The sequence below is a fragment of the Bos taurus genome, chromosome 6, assembly GCF_002263795.3.
Source record: "Bos taurus isolate L1 Dominette 01449 registration number 42190680 breed Hereford chromosome 6, ARS-UCD2.0, whole genome shotgun sequence".
Lineage (NCBI taxonomy): Eukaryota > Metazoa > Chordata > Mammalia > Artiodactyla > Bovidae > Bos > Bos taurus.
Window position 1 is genome coordinate 91034992 of NC_037333.1, and position 18003 is coordinate 91052994.

Here is an 18003-nt window from a genome sequence, read left to right on the forward strand (position 1 = left end):
CAGATGGCAAAGAATCTGCCTGCAATGTGGGAGACCAGGGTTCGATCGCTGGGTCAGGAAGATCCCCTGGAGAAGGGGATATAATAGCCACTCCAGTATTATTGCCTGAAGAATTCCGTGGACAGAGGAACCTGGTGGGTTACAGTCCAGGAGGTTGCAAAGAGTCAGACACAACTGATCAACTAACACACACACTTGAATGGGTAAAGAAAGAATTTAGAAACCAAACAGTGTAGTCTAAGAGGTAACAGAAGATAGCAGCGGGGGATCCCATTCTTTTACATCTGTTCCAAGTAGATTATGAAGGGGAGAAGAGAGTGATAGGCAGCAATAGCTGAAGTGAGATGTGAAATAAAAGTTGTTTTGTTTTCACTGTTAAAAGAAAAAAAAGAAATTTCAGACTGTTTAAATGTGGATGAGAATAATCCTTGGATAGAGAAGCTGAAGACTTTTTTTTGGTGGGGAGTAAGAGGTGGAATGGGGCAAGGGGTTGCTGGGAAAAATAATCCACAGCACAAGGGGCCGCAGAAGGTGGGAGGATATGAGATCCAAAGCACAGGTGCAAAGAGAAAAGAATGGATACAGAGGGAGATAAACTAGATTTGGCAATGGGCAGCTGAAGGAATTACAATGAGAGCTTCTGTTTTCTCTCTGAAGTAGAGGTCGAGGCCATCTGCTAAAAGTGAGAACAGAGAATTTGAGATTTGAAGAGAATAAAGGTTGAAAATAACTTGTAGAAAGCAAGAGAATAATCTGAAAATAGAAACCTCACAGGATTACCAAGCAATGTTGAGGGCCCAACTTGGGTTGGTGATTAACAATTTGGAAGTACTATTCAATCTCCTGTACTGTATGATTTTTTCAAGCAGTATCTAAATAGATACCGGGCTTACACAGGCTTCATCTTGTTCTTTCAGGGAAACGTGATACAAGGATAAGAAAGTTTAGCATCTTGGTAAGAGTGACTGAAATGGAAGGACAAGGACTCTTAAGCTAGTAAGAAAGAACAGTGAAGGAGGTGATTAAGTGTAGAAAGTGTCAGTGGTCTAAACATCAAAACAAGGTCTAAAAACAGCTATGTTGAAAGTACCTGACAAGGTAGGCTTAAAGAGCAAAGGTTGTGGGATGTTTACATTAGTGAATTATGGAATTAGAACAGTTTCAGATGTTGCCAAAGTCCAAGGTAAGAATTGTGGCTAAAGTGAAATGGAGGTCTTCGGACTAAAACGCTGGTATGACTGTCTGAGTACATACATACGTGAATGCTAAAATAACTCAGACTGACAGCACAAGTCGAAAAGCAAAACTCAGAAGAAGAAGATAGTGCTAAGTGGTGTCCAACTCTTGCGATCCCATAAATTATAGCCTGCCCGGTTCCCCTGTCCATGGGATTCTCCAGGCAAGAATACTGAGTGGGTTGCCATTTCTTTCTTCAGGGGAACTTCCTGATCCAGGAATTGAACCCAGGTCTCCTGCACTGCAAGCAGATGCTTTACTGACTGAGCCACTCAGCAAAACTCAGAGCCAGCTGCCAAAGTGTTCAATGAATAAGTACTGTCCAGGAACTCAGCAGATAACCGAGATTAGGCATATCAGAGGCAGTGTAATCAGACAGCAAGCACCTTGTACAAAAGGAGTTTTTAAAAAATGATGCAAAGTTTCACAATCTTTACAGAGTAAACTCAAACTCCTTACAACAGCAGGTCCCAAATTCACCACACTGTGCCAGGCATTCATGCCTTTGTCAATGTTAGTCCCTCTGCCTAGAATACCCTTTTCTGACTTTATCCAGCCATCTAAGTCCCTTAAGAGTCGCCTTTTCCTCTACATTCCAAAGCACTTTGTATGGTGTATTTTAGTGCTTTCACACACATATTTTTTATAACTGAATGTTTATTAGACAATCTAATTGAAAGTTTGTTACTCTATCTCCTTATAGACTATGAGCAACCTTATAAACCCAGTATATATACCCTATATACCCAGAGCCTTGACCTAACAACACACACTTAGAGGAGAATGAGCCCTTTCCATTCTGAAAATGAATAGCACCAGATTCAAACTCCTGTTTTTCCAAAGACAAATAAGTGTAACTATAATAACATAGTTGAAGAGACTTCATGCCAAGAAACAAAGAAAAAACTTCATTTTTCCTTTCTTCTTCTTAACTATTTGGATTTCCACCTAACTTCCTATTGTTGCAGGAGGAGAGTAAGAAAGATATATTACTTTATTGTAACACAAGAATGAAAAATTCTATTTTCTTCATTTTATTGGTTAATAATTCTTGAAATTCATATTTAATAAGTTACTAAGCTTCAATGACTGAATAGAGTGAATTCTAGCCAATCAATCAAGTCACCTAAGAAAAATGAAACAGAAGTGATTTTAGGAGGTAGCGAACTGCAAAAAAGCAAACGGAGCATTACAGACGAAGTCAAGGAACCTGTATCTGTTTTCCGGTACAACATCTCAGAAGACGTATGGACAAGGCACAATTCTCTCAGTTATCTCTCTCCATCTATAAAATGGAGGTAATAAGAGTTCTATTTCATAGAGTTCTTGTGATAATTAAATATACTAATCCATACAAGATAAAGGGCTTCCCTGGTGGCTCAGTTGTAAAGAATCTGCCTACAATGCAGGAGACCCACGTTCAATCCCTGGGTCAGGAAGATTTCCCGGAGAAAGGAATGGCTACCCACTCCAGTATCCTTGCTTGGAGAATTTCATGGACAGAGGAGCCTGGTGGGCCACAGTCCATGGGGTCACAAAGAGTCGGACACAACTGAGTGACTAAGCATATAAGCATACATACATACATACAAGATAACCCTGGAACATACTGCCACACCAGCTAGTAAGGAAGTTATCAAAGACTAATTCTACACATGTACCAACATGACTTGGGAACCAACCTGAAGAGGCTTACACTGGCTAAAGATGGAACAATTTAAATATCAATATGGAAAATAGCAATGGACTTAAAAATATCAAATAATTTAAATACTTCAGTTCCTGATATTTAAAAAAAAGGTTACCTTTGGAGAAGAATAGGGAACCAAATCTTTATTTTGAAAGTTAGGAATAAAGGGAAATACTTATTCAAATAGTAGATGAGGAGAAGTTTCTCTTTACAGAAGTATTTCAACAAATAGAGGGAAAAGGAAGCACACAGTTGGAATGCCATTTGGCAACCCCTAATGAATTAATGGATCTTGGTAATCATCACCAATGGCCACTGGTAACATCACAAAAAATAGAGACAATCAGACATTATATGCCTCTTGATAAAAAAAATATAACACTATTTATAAAGTAGGCTTGCAAACAAAAAACTTAATGATCAATATAAATAACCCCTTACATCCAACCCAATTTACAAGAAATACAGAGGACAAAGGTATGTTAACTATACAAAAGGAATGCAATCATAAAGTCCTGACTGTCAACTTCTATAGGACAAATGATCTGATTTCATCAACAAATTGAAAAATAAAAAAGAAAACTAAAAAGGGGGACTTACAGAGATTTAAGACAAATCAAAGTGAACAATACTGTTCACACACTTGAGTAACAAAACCATAAAGAAAAGTAAGGAAGTGATCAACATAAAAAGCAAAACTATTTCCTCTGATGGGGAAACGACTAGGAGAATGTGGAGGGTTTCTGAAGTGGCTGGTTAGGGTCCACCTCCTGACATGGGCAGTGGTTACAAAGGGCATTCATCTTATAAACAATCCATGAAGCTGTATTTCTGTACAGCTTTACATACCTGTGTCATGTTTACGAACAACAAAAACTTTAATAGAATGACACTAAACACAGAGGTCTTATAATCATGCCAATCTGTCTTTTCCCCAGTTGCTATCATTATATTTGAACATGAGAAGTAGCTTTTGGAATCCTATGGAATATGATATTTATAACTCCTCCCCCAAAAAAGGTATCTACTCAAATGTTTTGAACAGTGACTAAATAATATTATCTACGTTGTTATGGTTTCATATCTGAAAATGAAAACCTCTTGTACTTACTAGTCTGTTGCTGCTGTTGCTGCTGCTGCGTATTAAATCCTCCAAATCCAAGTCCGGTCCCCAGACCAGTACCTAAGCCAGTACTAGTTCCAGTTGTCGTGCCAAAACCAGTCCCAAATCCAAAACCTTTGTTCTGAGTACTACCAAAGAATCCTTTGAATGAAAAATTAGCAATTTTAAGTTAAAAAAGATATCTGATCTGTAGCTCATTTTCTTCTACAAATGATATAAGATATCTTCTTACCAGTAGTGCCTGTGTTAGCTGGAGTAGAAAAGCTGAATGCAGAACTCGCTGTGGTAGACGTTGTCCCAAATCCTCCAAACCCACCTAATTAAAAAAGCATAAATAAAATAGAAATGAAGAATTTTTGAATACATACGAGGTAATTTCTTTTCCAAATTATGTAAGTATTTGCCACAATGCAATATATACCTTTCAACTAAAGAGGTGATTAAGTTATGGCTAAGAAAACATGTTAATAAGCCTATTTAGTCAGTGTTTGTGTACACTAAAATGACTATGTACTTTTAGAGCAGGGGTTGCAAATTCAAATGTCTACAAGACACAGGCTGTTAATATTAATGAAATAGGCTAGGTGTTTACTGATTGGTGGAACTGATCAATGTGGACAGTTTTTTTAAAAGGCAGCAGTTCCTAAATTCCAACAGATGACTGCTACAGGAGAATGGTAGTTGAGTAGTGTTTTATGTTCCCATTTTCCCCAAGAGAAATAGAAAAATTTACATTTTTTAAATGTGAAATTTACATAATTTTAAACCCGAATTCAACTAATTTTTTGCAACTAATTCAAATATTTTTAAGACAGTGTGATAAACATCGTATCAGCAGACTGTGTTGCCAGTTTGCAACCTTGGTTTTGGTGAATTAATTTATATTCTAACTTACATTTCTACTTGGTCTCCATCAAGACTAAGCAACTTTTCAAATTAAACATACCAATATAATGACTTTTATACAACAAGAATGTTACCTCTTGAAGAGATACAGAAAAAAAAAAAAAAAAATCAAAGGCGGTAGTGGCCTCAAAGGAGAGCAGAGCCATCACCAGACCCTGCACCACAGTTTGGGAACTGACAGATACACAAATTTCATTTTCAGATAAATCTAAAGACAAAATTAATCTTTACCGATGCAACTTGACATATGAGTGGAGTGGAATGCTAGCCAATCTAAAATTGCTTTTTCTCCCCTTACTGTCAGAATTTGATTACCAATGAGATTGCCAAAAAAGACTTTTAAGACAGATGTTTGAACCATTAGTCCTCTCTGAGTTATACTACAGACTTTCTGGGATTCTAATTTTCAATCTCATATATTTCTGGCATAAGAGACAGAGATTCATTAATACTGTAATATAAGAGATACAAAAAGGAAAAAACTCACAGCCCATGATAGTCATCATATGATTCTGACTGGGAAAATTATTCAAGAGTAGACTACATGTTGCATCCAGGTACAACCAAATACTCTATTTATTTGCAGATTCTACTGTGGTACTGCAAACTGCAAACATTTTGATAAAAATCACCTAAAATACTAAATATTGTTCCTAATCTTTTTCATTACTTCTAAGTGTCACAGAAAAACTAAGATATAGTCTGAATTGGCTATACGATAAAAGCACTGGTATCTTAACATGCTCCACAATATGAAAAATACTTATTAATAATAATGGATCTGCCAGGATATAAAATTTAAAAAGTAAACAAGAATTTCAATCAATCCTTTGCTGAAGACTAAGTTAATGAACGTACGTAGAAGTAGTTAAAACAGTTATCACAACTCAAAACTTAACAGTGACAACTCCAAATGAACATGAAATCAAGCAAATACCAACTGGTTTATTTATTGTTGTTGAGTTACAAGCTGGGTGGGTTTGTTTGGAAACACAAATTTCAGAATAATGTTTCTGTTTTACCCAGTGCCAATTTTAAGCAAAGAAGGAAAAGTAAACATACCAAACAACAGTGATATGTGATCACTTTAAATATACCTTAATGATAACTGATTGTTTAATCTTTGGAATACTCAAGTATTCTTCAAAAATGTTTTCAAATCAAATGCCAAGGTCATATTCACATTGCAGTAACAAGTGACTGCACAAAATGCCAGACTTCCAAATAGGTCTTAGGGAATAAATCATGATTACCAAATGCATATAATTGGCATGGGCATAAGTGGCATATGTTAGAGAATATGAACAATAAATTCATATACGAGCAGCTGAAGAACAAGACTTTTCTATAGGGTCATTGTATGCAAGGTACAGAGACCTACTTAAAATTTTTTCATATATATATATAGACACACATATTATAGTTTGTGTTTTGCAGAATTTTCAATGAGCTTCAAATGATCTATATAGATACAAAATCTTCAAAATTATCTTTTTTAGTGCAAAGATGTCTAGCCTACATTTTAGAAGTCAGTGCTACCTGAAAATACATTAAACTGCTCTGGTCATTTCTCAAAAAATCCAGTAAAGAACTGGGGATTCTTACTATAATTACATTATCTTACAGAAATGTATCCTAATCTGCTCAGTTTATTAAAGAAAGACATTATTATTATTATACAGATTCAAAAACAAGACAGGTTGCTGCTGTTCGTATAAGATTTGTTTCTCTCAGGAAAGACAAAGACAATCAAATGAAATTCCAATGAAAGATGCAGGAAAAATGGGGGAAAAAAATGACTGCAGGAGTCCAAGAATTCCAGGAAAACGGGCCTGACTGTTGAACTTATATTTTGAAGAGATATTTAATAATTTGGAAGACGTATTCCACTCAAAATAAAAATCCACTCCAATTTCATATCACTCGGAAGGTATATTCTACTCAAATGCAAATTTAACAAAGGAATATTATATAATAACTTGCAAGACTTCCCCAAACCAAATCTTTTAAGAGTCAAAACCTAATACAAATGTTTTTGATTCGACGTTAGGAAATGATTTTCCTTTCCTTATTAAACAAGTCTCTGTTCTTTCTCAAACTCTGGAACCACAAAATATTCTTGGACTCCAGCTCCCAACATTCGTTACACAGACGACCCGCATATCTACCTGCACTTGCCAGACTGTTACCAAAATTGAACGGAGTCGCCGAGGTGGTAGAAACACCGAAATTCCCAATATTAAAGTTCACTGCAGGATTAGCAGTTAATCCGAAACCCCCAAAATTAAACCCACTGGCGGTGGAGTTGGCAGTCTCAAGCCCACCAAATCCTGATAGGCGTGCAGGCAAAGAAACAAACAATTTTAAAAGGGGAGAGAAGGAAGAAAAAAGAAAAAGAAAGCAAGATAAGGATTAGAAGAGTCTGCAGGAGGTTTCATAGAAGTGAACAAAGACAAACCCTGACTTTGCTCCAACATGAGTTAAGAAAGCCTAGGAGCCGGGGACAGGAGGAAGGGGCAGGAGTCTGCAGTCCCGCAGCGAGAAGCTAAAGGGCCAGGGCCAAGGGAGCCGCAGGGCAGCGCCTCAGGCTCCCCAGCCGGATCCTCGCCGAACCCAGCAGCGGGAAACCCTCGACGAGTTCGCCCAAGTCCCGGAGGCTGCGGCGGGGAGGGGAGGGAGGACGGGTCTCTGGCACAGAGTGAGAGAAGCCTCCTCGGGTCTCTCCGAGCCCGACTCCCGGATGGCGGGAAACGAACCCTAGGAGGAGAGGGGCCTGCGGGGCCCCACCCGCGCGCGCGAGCACCGGGGTTGGGCCCCCATTCCTCCCGTGGCCTCCTCAGGAGCCGCCGTCGCCCGCTCGGCTGCCGCCCGCCCTTTTCCGAAGCCCCCAAAGTCTCCGCGCGGGCAGAAGACCCCAGGATCCCCAAGCCGAAGAGTCTCGGACGGAACGGCCGGACCGAAGACCTCCCTCCTCGCCGGGAGAAGATCCGGGGCAGTCACTCACCCGCGGGAGCCGCGGTGGCTGCAGCGGTACCTGAAGTGCCAGACGGAGTACCAAAGTTGAAGGCCATGTCGCGGGAGCAGGGGACCAAGGTGCTGCTCCCGCGACACTCGGTGCACTCCGCTTTTCAATCCGGCGAAGAAACCGCCTCCAGACCAGGGAGTTCCGCCTCTTTTCTGGCCTAGCCGTAGAGGCCGGAACGCTGGAAAGGCGTAGCGGCTGGAGGGTGGAGAGGGAACGCCCCCGGCCCGGCTAGCTTCCGGGAGCCTTGTGGCTTCACCCGGCGTGGAGCTTCGCAGCCTAAGTGAGATACCGGGAAGCTTGCTGTGACCTGCCGCCCGAGAGCCTTTAAAAACGGCTTTTGGGAGGCCCCCTTGGGAAAGATGTGCAAGCAGGCTGAATGCCAGTGTCTAATGAAGACAGGGTAGGAAAGAAAGCTAAATCCTCCTCCGTAGTGGAAAGTCAATGTGAAAGTCGCATCCTACTCTGCGACCCCATGGACTGTAGCCCGGTAGGCTCCTCGTGGAATTCTCCAGGCAAGAAGCTGGAGTGAGTTGCCATGCCCTTCTCCAGGGGATTCCCGACCCAGGGATCGGACCCACTTCTGCGGCATTGCAGGCAGATTCTTTACCATTTGAGCTACCCGAGGACGCCCTTGGAGAGTCAATGGAACATTCACCAAGCACCAAGTCACTTAAAGTTATGGGGTAATAGTGGGGGTGGGGCGGGGGGAGAAAAAGGGAGAAAGAAGTGCCTTTGGGAATTTAGGTTTTGGTTTTTTTTTTTTTTTTGTAGAATTCTTGGTAGGTAGGGTGGAAGGAAAGTTCAATAGGGAGGGAACATAGCGGTACTTATGACTGATTTATGTTGATGTATGGCAGAAACCACAACATTGTAAAGCAGTTATCCTCCACTTAAAAATAAATTTAAATTAGAAAAAGAGAGTAGAGGGAGAAAAGAATTCTTGGTGGACACTTTGTAGAATTATGTGATTCTTAAATCTTTGTGCTTTTGTAACTTTAATACAAGTAAAACCAACAAAAAAGCCATATGTCTATTAAAATTGTCTTGGGACCTAGCAATGCTACTTCCAGGAATTTATTTTGTAAGTTATTTGGCAAAATTAATGGAATACAGGTTATCTGTTACAACACTGTTTATAATAACAAATGATTGGAAACAGTGTTTTGCCTAAATAGTTGCATTCATACAAAGGAATACTATTCAGCGATGCAATAGGAACAGTAAAGCTCTGTGTACTGAAAAGAAAGATCTCAAAGATAAATTACATAAACAACACCTTGAATATGGTATGCTACAATTTCGGTGGGGAAAAAAAGAGGGCTAGAATATGTAATTACACATATTTGTATAAAATATACCTGGAAAGTTACGTTTTTAAAAATGAATAACTTTGGTTTTCTGAGAAGATGAACTGGGTGGCAAGGAGATGGGGTGGAGGAAAACTTTGCAGTATAAAACCCATTACGGGTTTCGAAAATGTAAGTGAGTAAGTAATTCTAAAAGTGGTCATTCCAGGAGTCTCAGTGAGAACACTGGTATATGGATGAGGACAACAGGAATGGAGACTGAAGAGCAGGTAGGCTTAATGTTTGATGGGTGTGGAGAGGCAGGCAAGCAGGAGTCTATCAAGAGTCCCTGGCTCCTGGCTTGTACAGCCAGCTACACTGTGATGACATTGGAACTTGGGAGGAAGATAAGGAAAAGAAAAGTGAGTTCCTTGCTTTACTTACTGGATTTGAGCACAAGCTGGTTGAGGATATCCAGCAGGTGCTTGGATATGTGGGACTGAGGTTAAACAGAGGTCCATGAGGTTTATGTTGTTACTGAAGCCTGGGAGCCAATGGGATTGTCAGGGAGAGAGGATCAAGTGAGAAGAGGTTACAGCTGAGCACCAGTAATATGACCAGAGCAGAGCTCGAGAGAGAACCAGCCGAGCCAAATCACAGAAATTATGGATAGAAAGAACAATTTCAGATGGAAAAGAATGGACGAGCATTTCTTCAATACGAAGCCTCCCCTGATTCCACTCCTGTCGCTGGCTATTTTAATATTCTTAGCAGTTACCACCACCAAAGAATCCATCTGCCAATGCAGGAGACAAGAGATACAGGTTCCATCACTGGCTTGGGAAGATGCCCTAGAGGAGAGCCTGGCAACCCACTCCAGTATTCTTCCCTGGAGAATCCCATAGACAGAAGAGCCTGGCAGGCTACAGTCTATGGGGTCGCACAGAGTCAGGACTGAAGTGACATAGCACGTATGGTCTTAATTTTAGCACCATGAGGACAGAAAACTTTGCTTTGTTTCCTGGTGGTGTTCCTAATGCTAACAGAGTGCCCATCCACATGACAGGCTCTTATTCAGTACTGTGGAGTGAGTGAATGGTTTCTTTGATGTGTTTCTCTCCCTTGCCTTTCCCATTTTTATCTCCAAGTCCCATTATTTTGGTTGCAAAGAGTCGGACATGACTTAACAACTGAACAACAACCTATATATTTTATCTTTCAAATATTTCAAAAATACTTCATTTCCACTGCCATCTCCCTGATTCAAATTTCTGTAACCTCTTGCCCAGACCCGGGATCAGCAAATGACAGCCCAGGGGCCAAATGTGGGCTGCTATTTTTGTAAACAGTTTCTTCGGGTGGCAGACATATGCATTCACTTACGTGTTGCCTATGACTGCTTTCATGCTCCAAGAACAGAGGTGAGTAGTTGTGACAAAGAGGCTTGCAAAGCCTATTTTCTAAGTGGCTTTTTACAGAAAAAACAATGTTTTCCAGTTCCTGCCTAGACTACTGCAGTAGCCTTGCTGTGCAATGAGCAGGACTGTTGGACTGTGACCTTGGCTGTTCATTCTCGGTTGCCTGATGAATGAACAAGCTGTGACTGGGGTTCCCCCTTCTCCTAGGGGAGGGGAAAGGCTGTACCCAATGATAGGTCCCGTGTAACTGGTGTCTTCTTCACCCCAGCAGTGGAGATTGTAACATTCCATGGGCAGCCCAAGTCCAAACTGCCTGTTTTCACTTGCTTGTGTATTCCTCCATCGACAAGACTACTTTTTCATGCTCGTCCTATAAAAAGGTGAATACGCTCTCTGCACTGAGACCAAACAGAGCTCTGACCCTCAGCTTGCCTCTCCATGGGATGACAGGAAGATGGAGGGTCTGTGCTTTCCTTTTTCTATAATTTTTTTTTCCATATTAAACCCATTACTTAACCCATGCTCTGCAGCTTTGCGGAATTCACCCTGCCAGCTGGTTCATGATACCTAGACAAATTCCATCTTAAACGTCAGTGGGGACCCCAAAGAAACCACCTATCACAGCAGCCTCGTAACTAACCTCCCTGTATCCAGGTTGACTCTTCCACTTTATTCACCCCGCAGCTAGAGTGAGTTTTTCCTAAACAAACCTGTCACATATCCCATTCTTCTCCCTGTCCCGCACTGGCCAACAGCCCAGTTCACAACCCTTGAATGGCTTCCTGTTGGCCTCAGAAATAGTGGTGCTAGTGGTAAAGAATCCACCCGCCGACTCGAGTTGCGAGTTTGAGCCCTGAGTTGGAAAGATTGCTTAGAGGAGAAAACAGCAACCCACACCAGTTTTCTTGCCTGAATAATCTCAAGGACAGAGCAGCCTGCTGAACTACAGTCAGTGGGGTCACAAAGAGTTGGACACAACTGGGGTACACAATAACCCACTCTCTCAGCCCCCAGTAACCACTCTTTCTACTCTTTGTCTCTATGAATCTATTTTAAGTACCACTTGCAAGTAGAATCATCCAATATGTAACAAAATCTTTAACATGGCACAATAAGGCTGCCTTTCTTTCCAGCCTAATCTCCCACTATTCTTCCTCTGAATTCTAGACAAATGTTATCTCAGTCACATGTAACATGTTTCTTCCTGCTCCCGAGCATCCAGTTACCTTTGTCTGCAATGCTTTGCTTTGCCTGTTCTTCAGTCTCAGTCAAATGTTGCTTCCTTAGTCAAGCCTTCCCTCAGCTCCAAGTCAGCTTCCCAGAACATCTTGAAACTTCATTCAAAGTTTACATTTATGATCCCACAACTTCTCCTATGACTTAAGCCAGTTGAAATCAGCTTTGGGGGTCCCTAGGAAGCACATCGGAGAAGGCAATGGCACCCCACTCCAGTACTCCTGCCTGGAAAATCCCATGGACGGAGGAGCCTGGAAGGCTGCAGTCCATGGGGTCTCTGAGGGTCAGACACAACTGAGCGACTTCACTTTCACTTTTCACTTTCATGCATTGGAGAAGGAAATGGCAACCCACTCCAGTGTTCTTGCCTGGAGAACCCCAGGGATGGGGGAGCCTGGTGGGCTGCCATCTATGGGGTCACACAGAGTTGGACACGACGGAAGTGACTTAGCGGCAGCAGCAGCAGGAAGCACATACACTGAGGTTCTCAAGTATCCTTAATAATATAAAGATGTTTGTAACACTGAGCTAAATATGTTATGATTGGTCTGGATTGGCTCTGACTTCAGAAGTAAGTTGCACTATTATTGGCGTGGTAAAGGTTTTAAAGAGAATCTAAACTTTGGGGCTAATAACTTCAGTCCAAATGTCTGCAGACACAAGGTCTAGTATTTCTCCAACAGCTCTCTGACCTTGCTGAACCCTCGGGGTGGATTTGTCTGCATTTCAGTTTATGTTTACCTGGAAACAGACCTGAATAGGGATGTTAAAACAGGTAGATTATTTGGTTGGAAGCAGCTGTGCAGGGGTCAGGCGAGGCCGGGGATGAAGGAGTGATAAACAGGAGCAGTTTCTGGTCCCGGCAACCCTAGCTGAGGAACCAAGTAGAGTGAGCCTGCGAACTGGCCCTCTGAGAACTGGAGCCCTTACCAGTTGACTCCTGCCCACTCTGATTGAGCATCAGTTGTTGCTGTTCAGTCACTAAGTCCTGTCCAACTCTTTGCGATGCCAAGGACTGTAGTTCATCAGGCTCCTCTGTCCATGGGATTCTCCAGGCAAGAATACTGGAATGGGTTGCCATTTCCTTCTCCAGGGGATCTTCCCGACCCAGGGATCAAACCCGCGTCTCTTGCATCTCCTGCATTGGCAGGCGGATTCTTTACCACTGAGCCACCTGGGAAGCCCCAGAGCATGAGTAATTGGGAGTATTAACCCCCATGCTCCTGAGGGGCTTCCAGGGCTCTGGAGAAAGACTTGAGGCAAAAAAGCACAACATGGGACCTACTTGAAGTGAGGCTTGGCAGGCTGCCTATAACTGTCCACCACAGTTTGAGCTCAAATTGGAGGTGGCCTAAGGGGTATGACTCAAGCCTGATTCCATCCACAGGCGAAGAGCACCTTTCAAATGAAACTCCATAGACCACTGAACACCTGATGACATAACATACAGTTTCCAGTGCAATTTCATAGAAAGTTTTTTATTAGTGAAATATTCCATTGCATTAAGGGTAGAAATACACATGTCAAGAATCACATGAAAGGAACCAGCAGTATAAACTACAGGAAGAACATTCTGGGCAGCATTCTCTTTAATAGTCACAAGTAATTAATCCCAGTGATAGTGCCCAGAGGGCCGAGGATGGAGGTCACCTTTTACAGAACTCTCATTTCAAGCAACTAAAATAAAGAATTAGTCTCTCTTAAGTAAAAACCCCAATAGAAGTTAGTTGTGTAGTACCTGCCCTGCTTGACCATTAGTGATCTTTCTAGATAAAGTCTAGTGGGATAAGCCTGGAGTGGAAAGTGGCAAAGCCCATTTCCTGTCCTGTGTTCAACTCCCAGTTTTTCTCGAGAGAAGGGAGGTAACCTCTCTCTGTTGGGTTTCTCTGTAAATTGGGCATCATAGTACAGGACATGGTATTCTTTGATTGTGACAGTCACAAAGATTTTGGGAGCCTGTCTAGGATAACAGCTCCACAAAAATGATCATGAGGAACCGTTTGTTATCTTCAACCGAAAACCAAATAGGTACATTCGTTCTTAACCAATCTGTAATCTTAACTGCAGCATATGGGTTTGCCACAGATTTTTTAGGAGGAAAATATCAAATGTGATTTTTTTTTAAGCCAAGTAACTATTAAGAATCATATGAAAATAATATGTTTTGGGGTCCCTGGCTGTGTGGGATTCAGTCAAAATGTGTACATCTTTAACTGTTATCATACTATTTAAAAATGTCATCTCAGATGATTATATCTTGATAATAGGATGAATCAATGGGTATGCACTGACTTATCAGTTTTATTTGTGTGAATAAGTGGGTGCATAACAATAAGATGTACAAATTATTTAGTTAAATGTTGATGAATTAAAACATCTAGATACTTGGCATTACTAAAGACAAAATAACTTCAATTTAGCATCTCACATTTTGGTGATTTGGGGTATCTATAGGTTCTATCTTAATTTATAGAGAAACTGAGAGTTTAATGAATTGCTCCTTCAAAAAAGGGAAACATTACATATTGCTTTAGTGTAGAGAGTAGGAAAATTGGGGCAAGGAAATGATTTATTGCCTCCATTCAGGGATCAGAAGCTATATTTGTGAAATCTGTGGCTTTTTTCCCTCATTTGCTTACACTGAAATCCCATTTTAAACAAAAAAAAATCCTGCAGAATGATTCAATTGTTGAGAAGTTCTCTGTGCGGTCTGCCAGATTAACTGTACAAGTTTCTCAATCCAAAATGAATGGTGAGCATTAAGAATTAGAGAAACTGCCCTTAAATATGCTTGAATTCTGTGACAATGGATGGTTTTCAATCCTGACTCAGGTTACATTGAGAGTCAAGAGGTCTTCTGCAGACAGGTGGCTCTGCTTTTGACACCAAGCAACCTTTCTTAAAAGTACTTCCTGTGCAATATTTTAAAACACCATCACTCTGTCAGCAAAATGATTGTCACAGGAACCGCAGGGCACATTTTTCTCTACTCAGTGAGTGATAGTGAGCCACAAAACATCAGAAGGAACTGAATCTGAGGTGAGAACAACTCAAAAACAATTTCAGAGTTACCAAGAAGACTGCCCCAGAAGAAATGTGTATTTAGTGCAGTAAGACTTCCTGAAATTTAAGTGTAAGTTAGGTTGTGGATAGATGGATTTCCTATATTGATAAATAATTTTACAAATAATCACTCAGTAGTATTGTAGTTAATACAGTCATTTTGGTAAGGGTGGTTCGGGGGGAAAAATCAGTTACTGATTACATTTTCCCAGAAACACCTTTCCACATCAAGATCATTCTGACTATAAAAAAAAGAAACAAACTACCCACAAAAGTCGTAACTAGCACTCTATTCTACATGAAATATCTGTACTTGTCCTCATCAACATTATTTATGCATTCTTTCAATTCACAAAAGTACAAGTCAAAAATCCTCAGGTGCTTGTCACTATCAACTCATGGGGACCACCCCAACAACCCCTTCCCCACTTATTCCTATCCTGGGTGAAAGTTGGTCAAAAGACTGAATTATTATCCTGGAGGAATTATGAAATGAAGATTCGCAAGAAAGGCAATATGTACTTTTTCAAAAGAGGAAATTAAATGCATTTGAATACTACTGAATGATGCTTACCATTTTACCCTGCATTCCGAACTCTTATTTACTTCTGTTTGGTGAATGAAATGAATGGAGGAATACAACATAAAGTAATATTTATGTATTCTGAGCACAAAGTCTGGTGAATGAAGAGTACTGAATAAGGTTAGACCAAGTAGCATTAACAAGTGATGCAAAGACATTATAACCACGACAGTGGTCACAAAATTCTGGAGCTACCAGCACCCAACAATAACAAAAAATTACAAGCGTTTATTAAATACTTGCTAGACACACGAAAAACAAAACAATCTGTCAGGGACCACAGGATCCTAACGGCCAACTAGGTCAGCCTGTTCCTGAACCTCTGCTGGAAGGTGCTCGTCACACGCCGGCACGGGGTGCCCTCCTCCTGTCTCACCAGGCGACAAACCCGTGAGGACACAGACGGTTGCCCCATGTCATCGTGGCCCAGGTCACAACAGTGCGCATGCTTCCTTCCCCAAACACGGCTCACGGTCTGACTAGGTTCGTATGAGGGGCGCTCTTTCATCTGCAGTTCCCTGAGACCAGAAGAGAGAGGACAGTGGGGTTAGGCGGTCACGTCACCAGCTTCTCCCCAGATACGAAAGGTGTGGGAGGGGATGGAGGAAGGTGGAAAGAGGAGAAACAGGAAGGATGTCGTCCCGCTCACCCCTTCTTGGCCTGCTTCCTCCTGTTCCTTCTTTAACTTTCAGCTCTAATCCTCTCCAGGAGGCCTACTCTAACACCCTCACCCTGACACTGGAACAGTACCCGTCCCTGTGTCAATGTGAAACATAATCCTCATCACACATTATTTAATTTGCCTCCTTCAAGTGGAAGCCCATCAGAGAACAATGTCTTGGAGGTGGTGGGTGCAGTAATTATTTGCTTGTTGAATATGTGAAGCTGGTTAACTATAGGAGCACTCATGACATTTACGTGGGCTTTCATCTGTGTCTGTGGCAGTAAGATCCATTTTACAGTGACTTTAAGATCCATCGGAGAAGGCAATGGCACCCCACTCCAGTGCTCTTGCCTGGAAAATCCCATGGACAGAGGAGCCTGGTGGGCTGCAGTCCATGGGGTCGCTAAGAGTCAGACATGACTGAGCGACTTCCCTTTCACTTTTCCCTTTCATGCCTTGGAGAAGGAAATGGCAACCCACTCCAGTGTTCTTGCCTGGAGAGTCCCGGGGACGGCGGAGCCAGGTGGGCTGCCATCTATGGGGTCACACAAAGTCGGACACGACTGAAGTGACTTAGCAGTAGCAGTTAAGATCCATAGATAGAAATGAAAAGATTGCTGCCTCACCCCTAATTCATGCTAATGTGATGGGCATGGGTCGAGAGGCATACTGGAAACATGCAGAAGACAGGGAAATCTGAGCTAACATGACTTAGATGGTTTCAGCCTGTTTCATTTCCTCCTTCATATTTGCCTCAGACACTTAATGGAGGTGGTGAAGAGAGAAGGGGAAAAAGCCTTTGTTGCCAACTGGAAAGCTGGTGGGAATTTAAGAAAGGCTCATTGAAGATATTTAGACCCCTGGGTTGGCCCGTTGGTCACTTAGGGAAGCCAAACTGACTGTTTATCCCATCCATTTGGGGATGTTCCCATCCCTCCAGAAAAGGAACCACTCCCCTGTGCCCACCATTTATTGTGCAGTAACGACTCAGTGGTAGGTATCTCCTGATACACTAGGGATTCTTTCCAAGCAGATCCCTGGCTGCCTTGCTCTGTAATCATGGAGCTGTTTTGTCCTATAACTAATATTTATTGAGCTCTTACTAAATGTTTACACTGGGCCAAGTGCCCAGTTTATGTTTAAAGTATCATCAAGTCCTCACAAAAAATTCCTAAGTGAGGCTCAGTTATCCCATTTTACAGATGGAGAAACTAAGGCATGATTTCTAGGATCACATAGCTATTAAGAGTCAAAACTGGAATTTGAACCTGGACACTCTGACACCAAAGTCTGGGTGCTCAGCTGTTATATATTCTTCTTTTCAAAGACATAATCCTTACTCCTAGGGGTTCTAGTCCCAAAAAGAGAGTCTGAAACACTGAACAGTATTATTCTATCACCTCTCCATCTTTGACACACTTCCCTTGCCTCTCCTTTGGCTCAGCTCAGCCTAAGTAACACAACCATGAAATCACTGTGCCCAGCATCAAACCTCAGAGTCCACCCTAATGAGCCCACTGACACCCCTTCAATGAAGCACAGCTGAAGTCCTCAGGGAACATAATCCAGTAAGGCAGACATTCCTCCAGCCACTGCTCACCTCATCTGTGGATCCCTGTCCTCTGCACGCAAGCCAGGTGAAGATCAGACCAAAGAACACACCCAGTGCCATGATAATGTAGGGTATGTTGGTGACAATCAGTGTAGTGTTAATCACAGACTTCAGTCGACTTGCAGTCTCTTTATCAATGAGAACACTCTGCGGAGAGGAGC

General features: G+C 41.8%; 2 protein-coding genes across 2 annotated transcripts in view; both read right to left on the reverse strand.

The window, feature by feature from the left end:
• NUP54 (nucleoporin 54) overlaps nucleotides 1-8071 on the reverse strand; it is a 32819-nt gene extending 24748 nt beyond the window's left edge. Inside the window, exons 1-3 of the mRNA NM_001075285.1 lie at nucleotides 7960-8071; nucleotides 4282-4365; nucleotides 4038-4190 (exon numbers count right to left, since the gene is read on the reverse strand). Of these exons, the coding sequence (NP_001068753.1) occupies nucleotides 4038-4190; nucleotides 4282-4365; nucleotides 7960-8026 (304 nt within the window). The 5' untranslated portion in view covers nucleotides 8027-8071. The remainder of the gene's footprint in view (nucleotides 1-4037; nucleotides 4191-4281; nucleotides 4366-7959) is intronic.
• A 5311-nt stretch (nucleotides 8072-13382) lies between these two features.
• SCARB2 (scavenger receptor class B member 2) overlaps nucleotides 13383-18003 on the reverse strand; it is an 82611-nt gene continuing 77990 nt past the window's right edge. Inside the window, 2 exon segments of the mRNA NM_001102153.1 lie at nucleotides 13383-16084; nucleotides 17831-17989. Of these exon segments, the coding sequence (NP_001095623.1) occupies nucleotides 16046-16084; nucleotides 17831-17989 (198 nt within the window). The 3' untranslated portion in view covers nucleotides 13383-16045.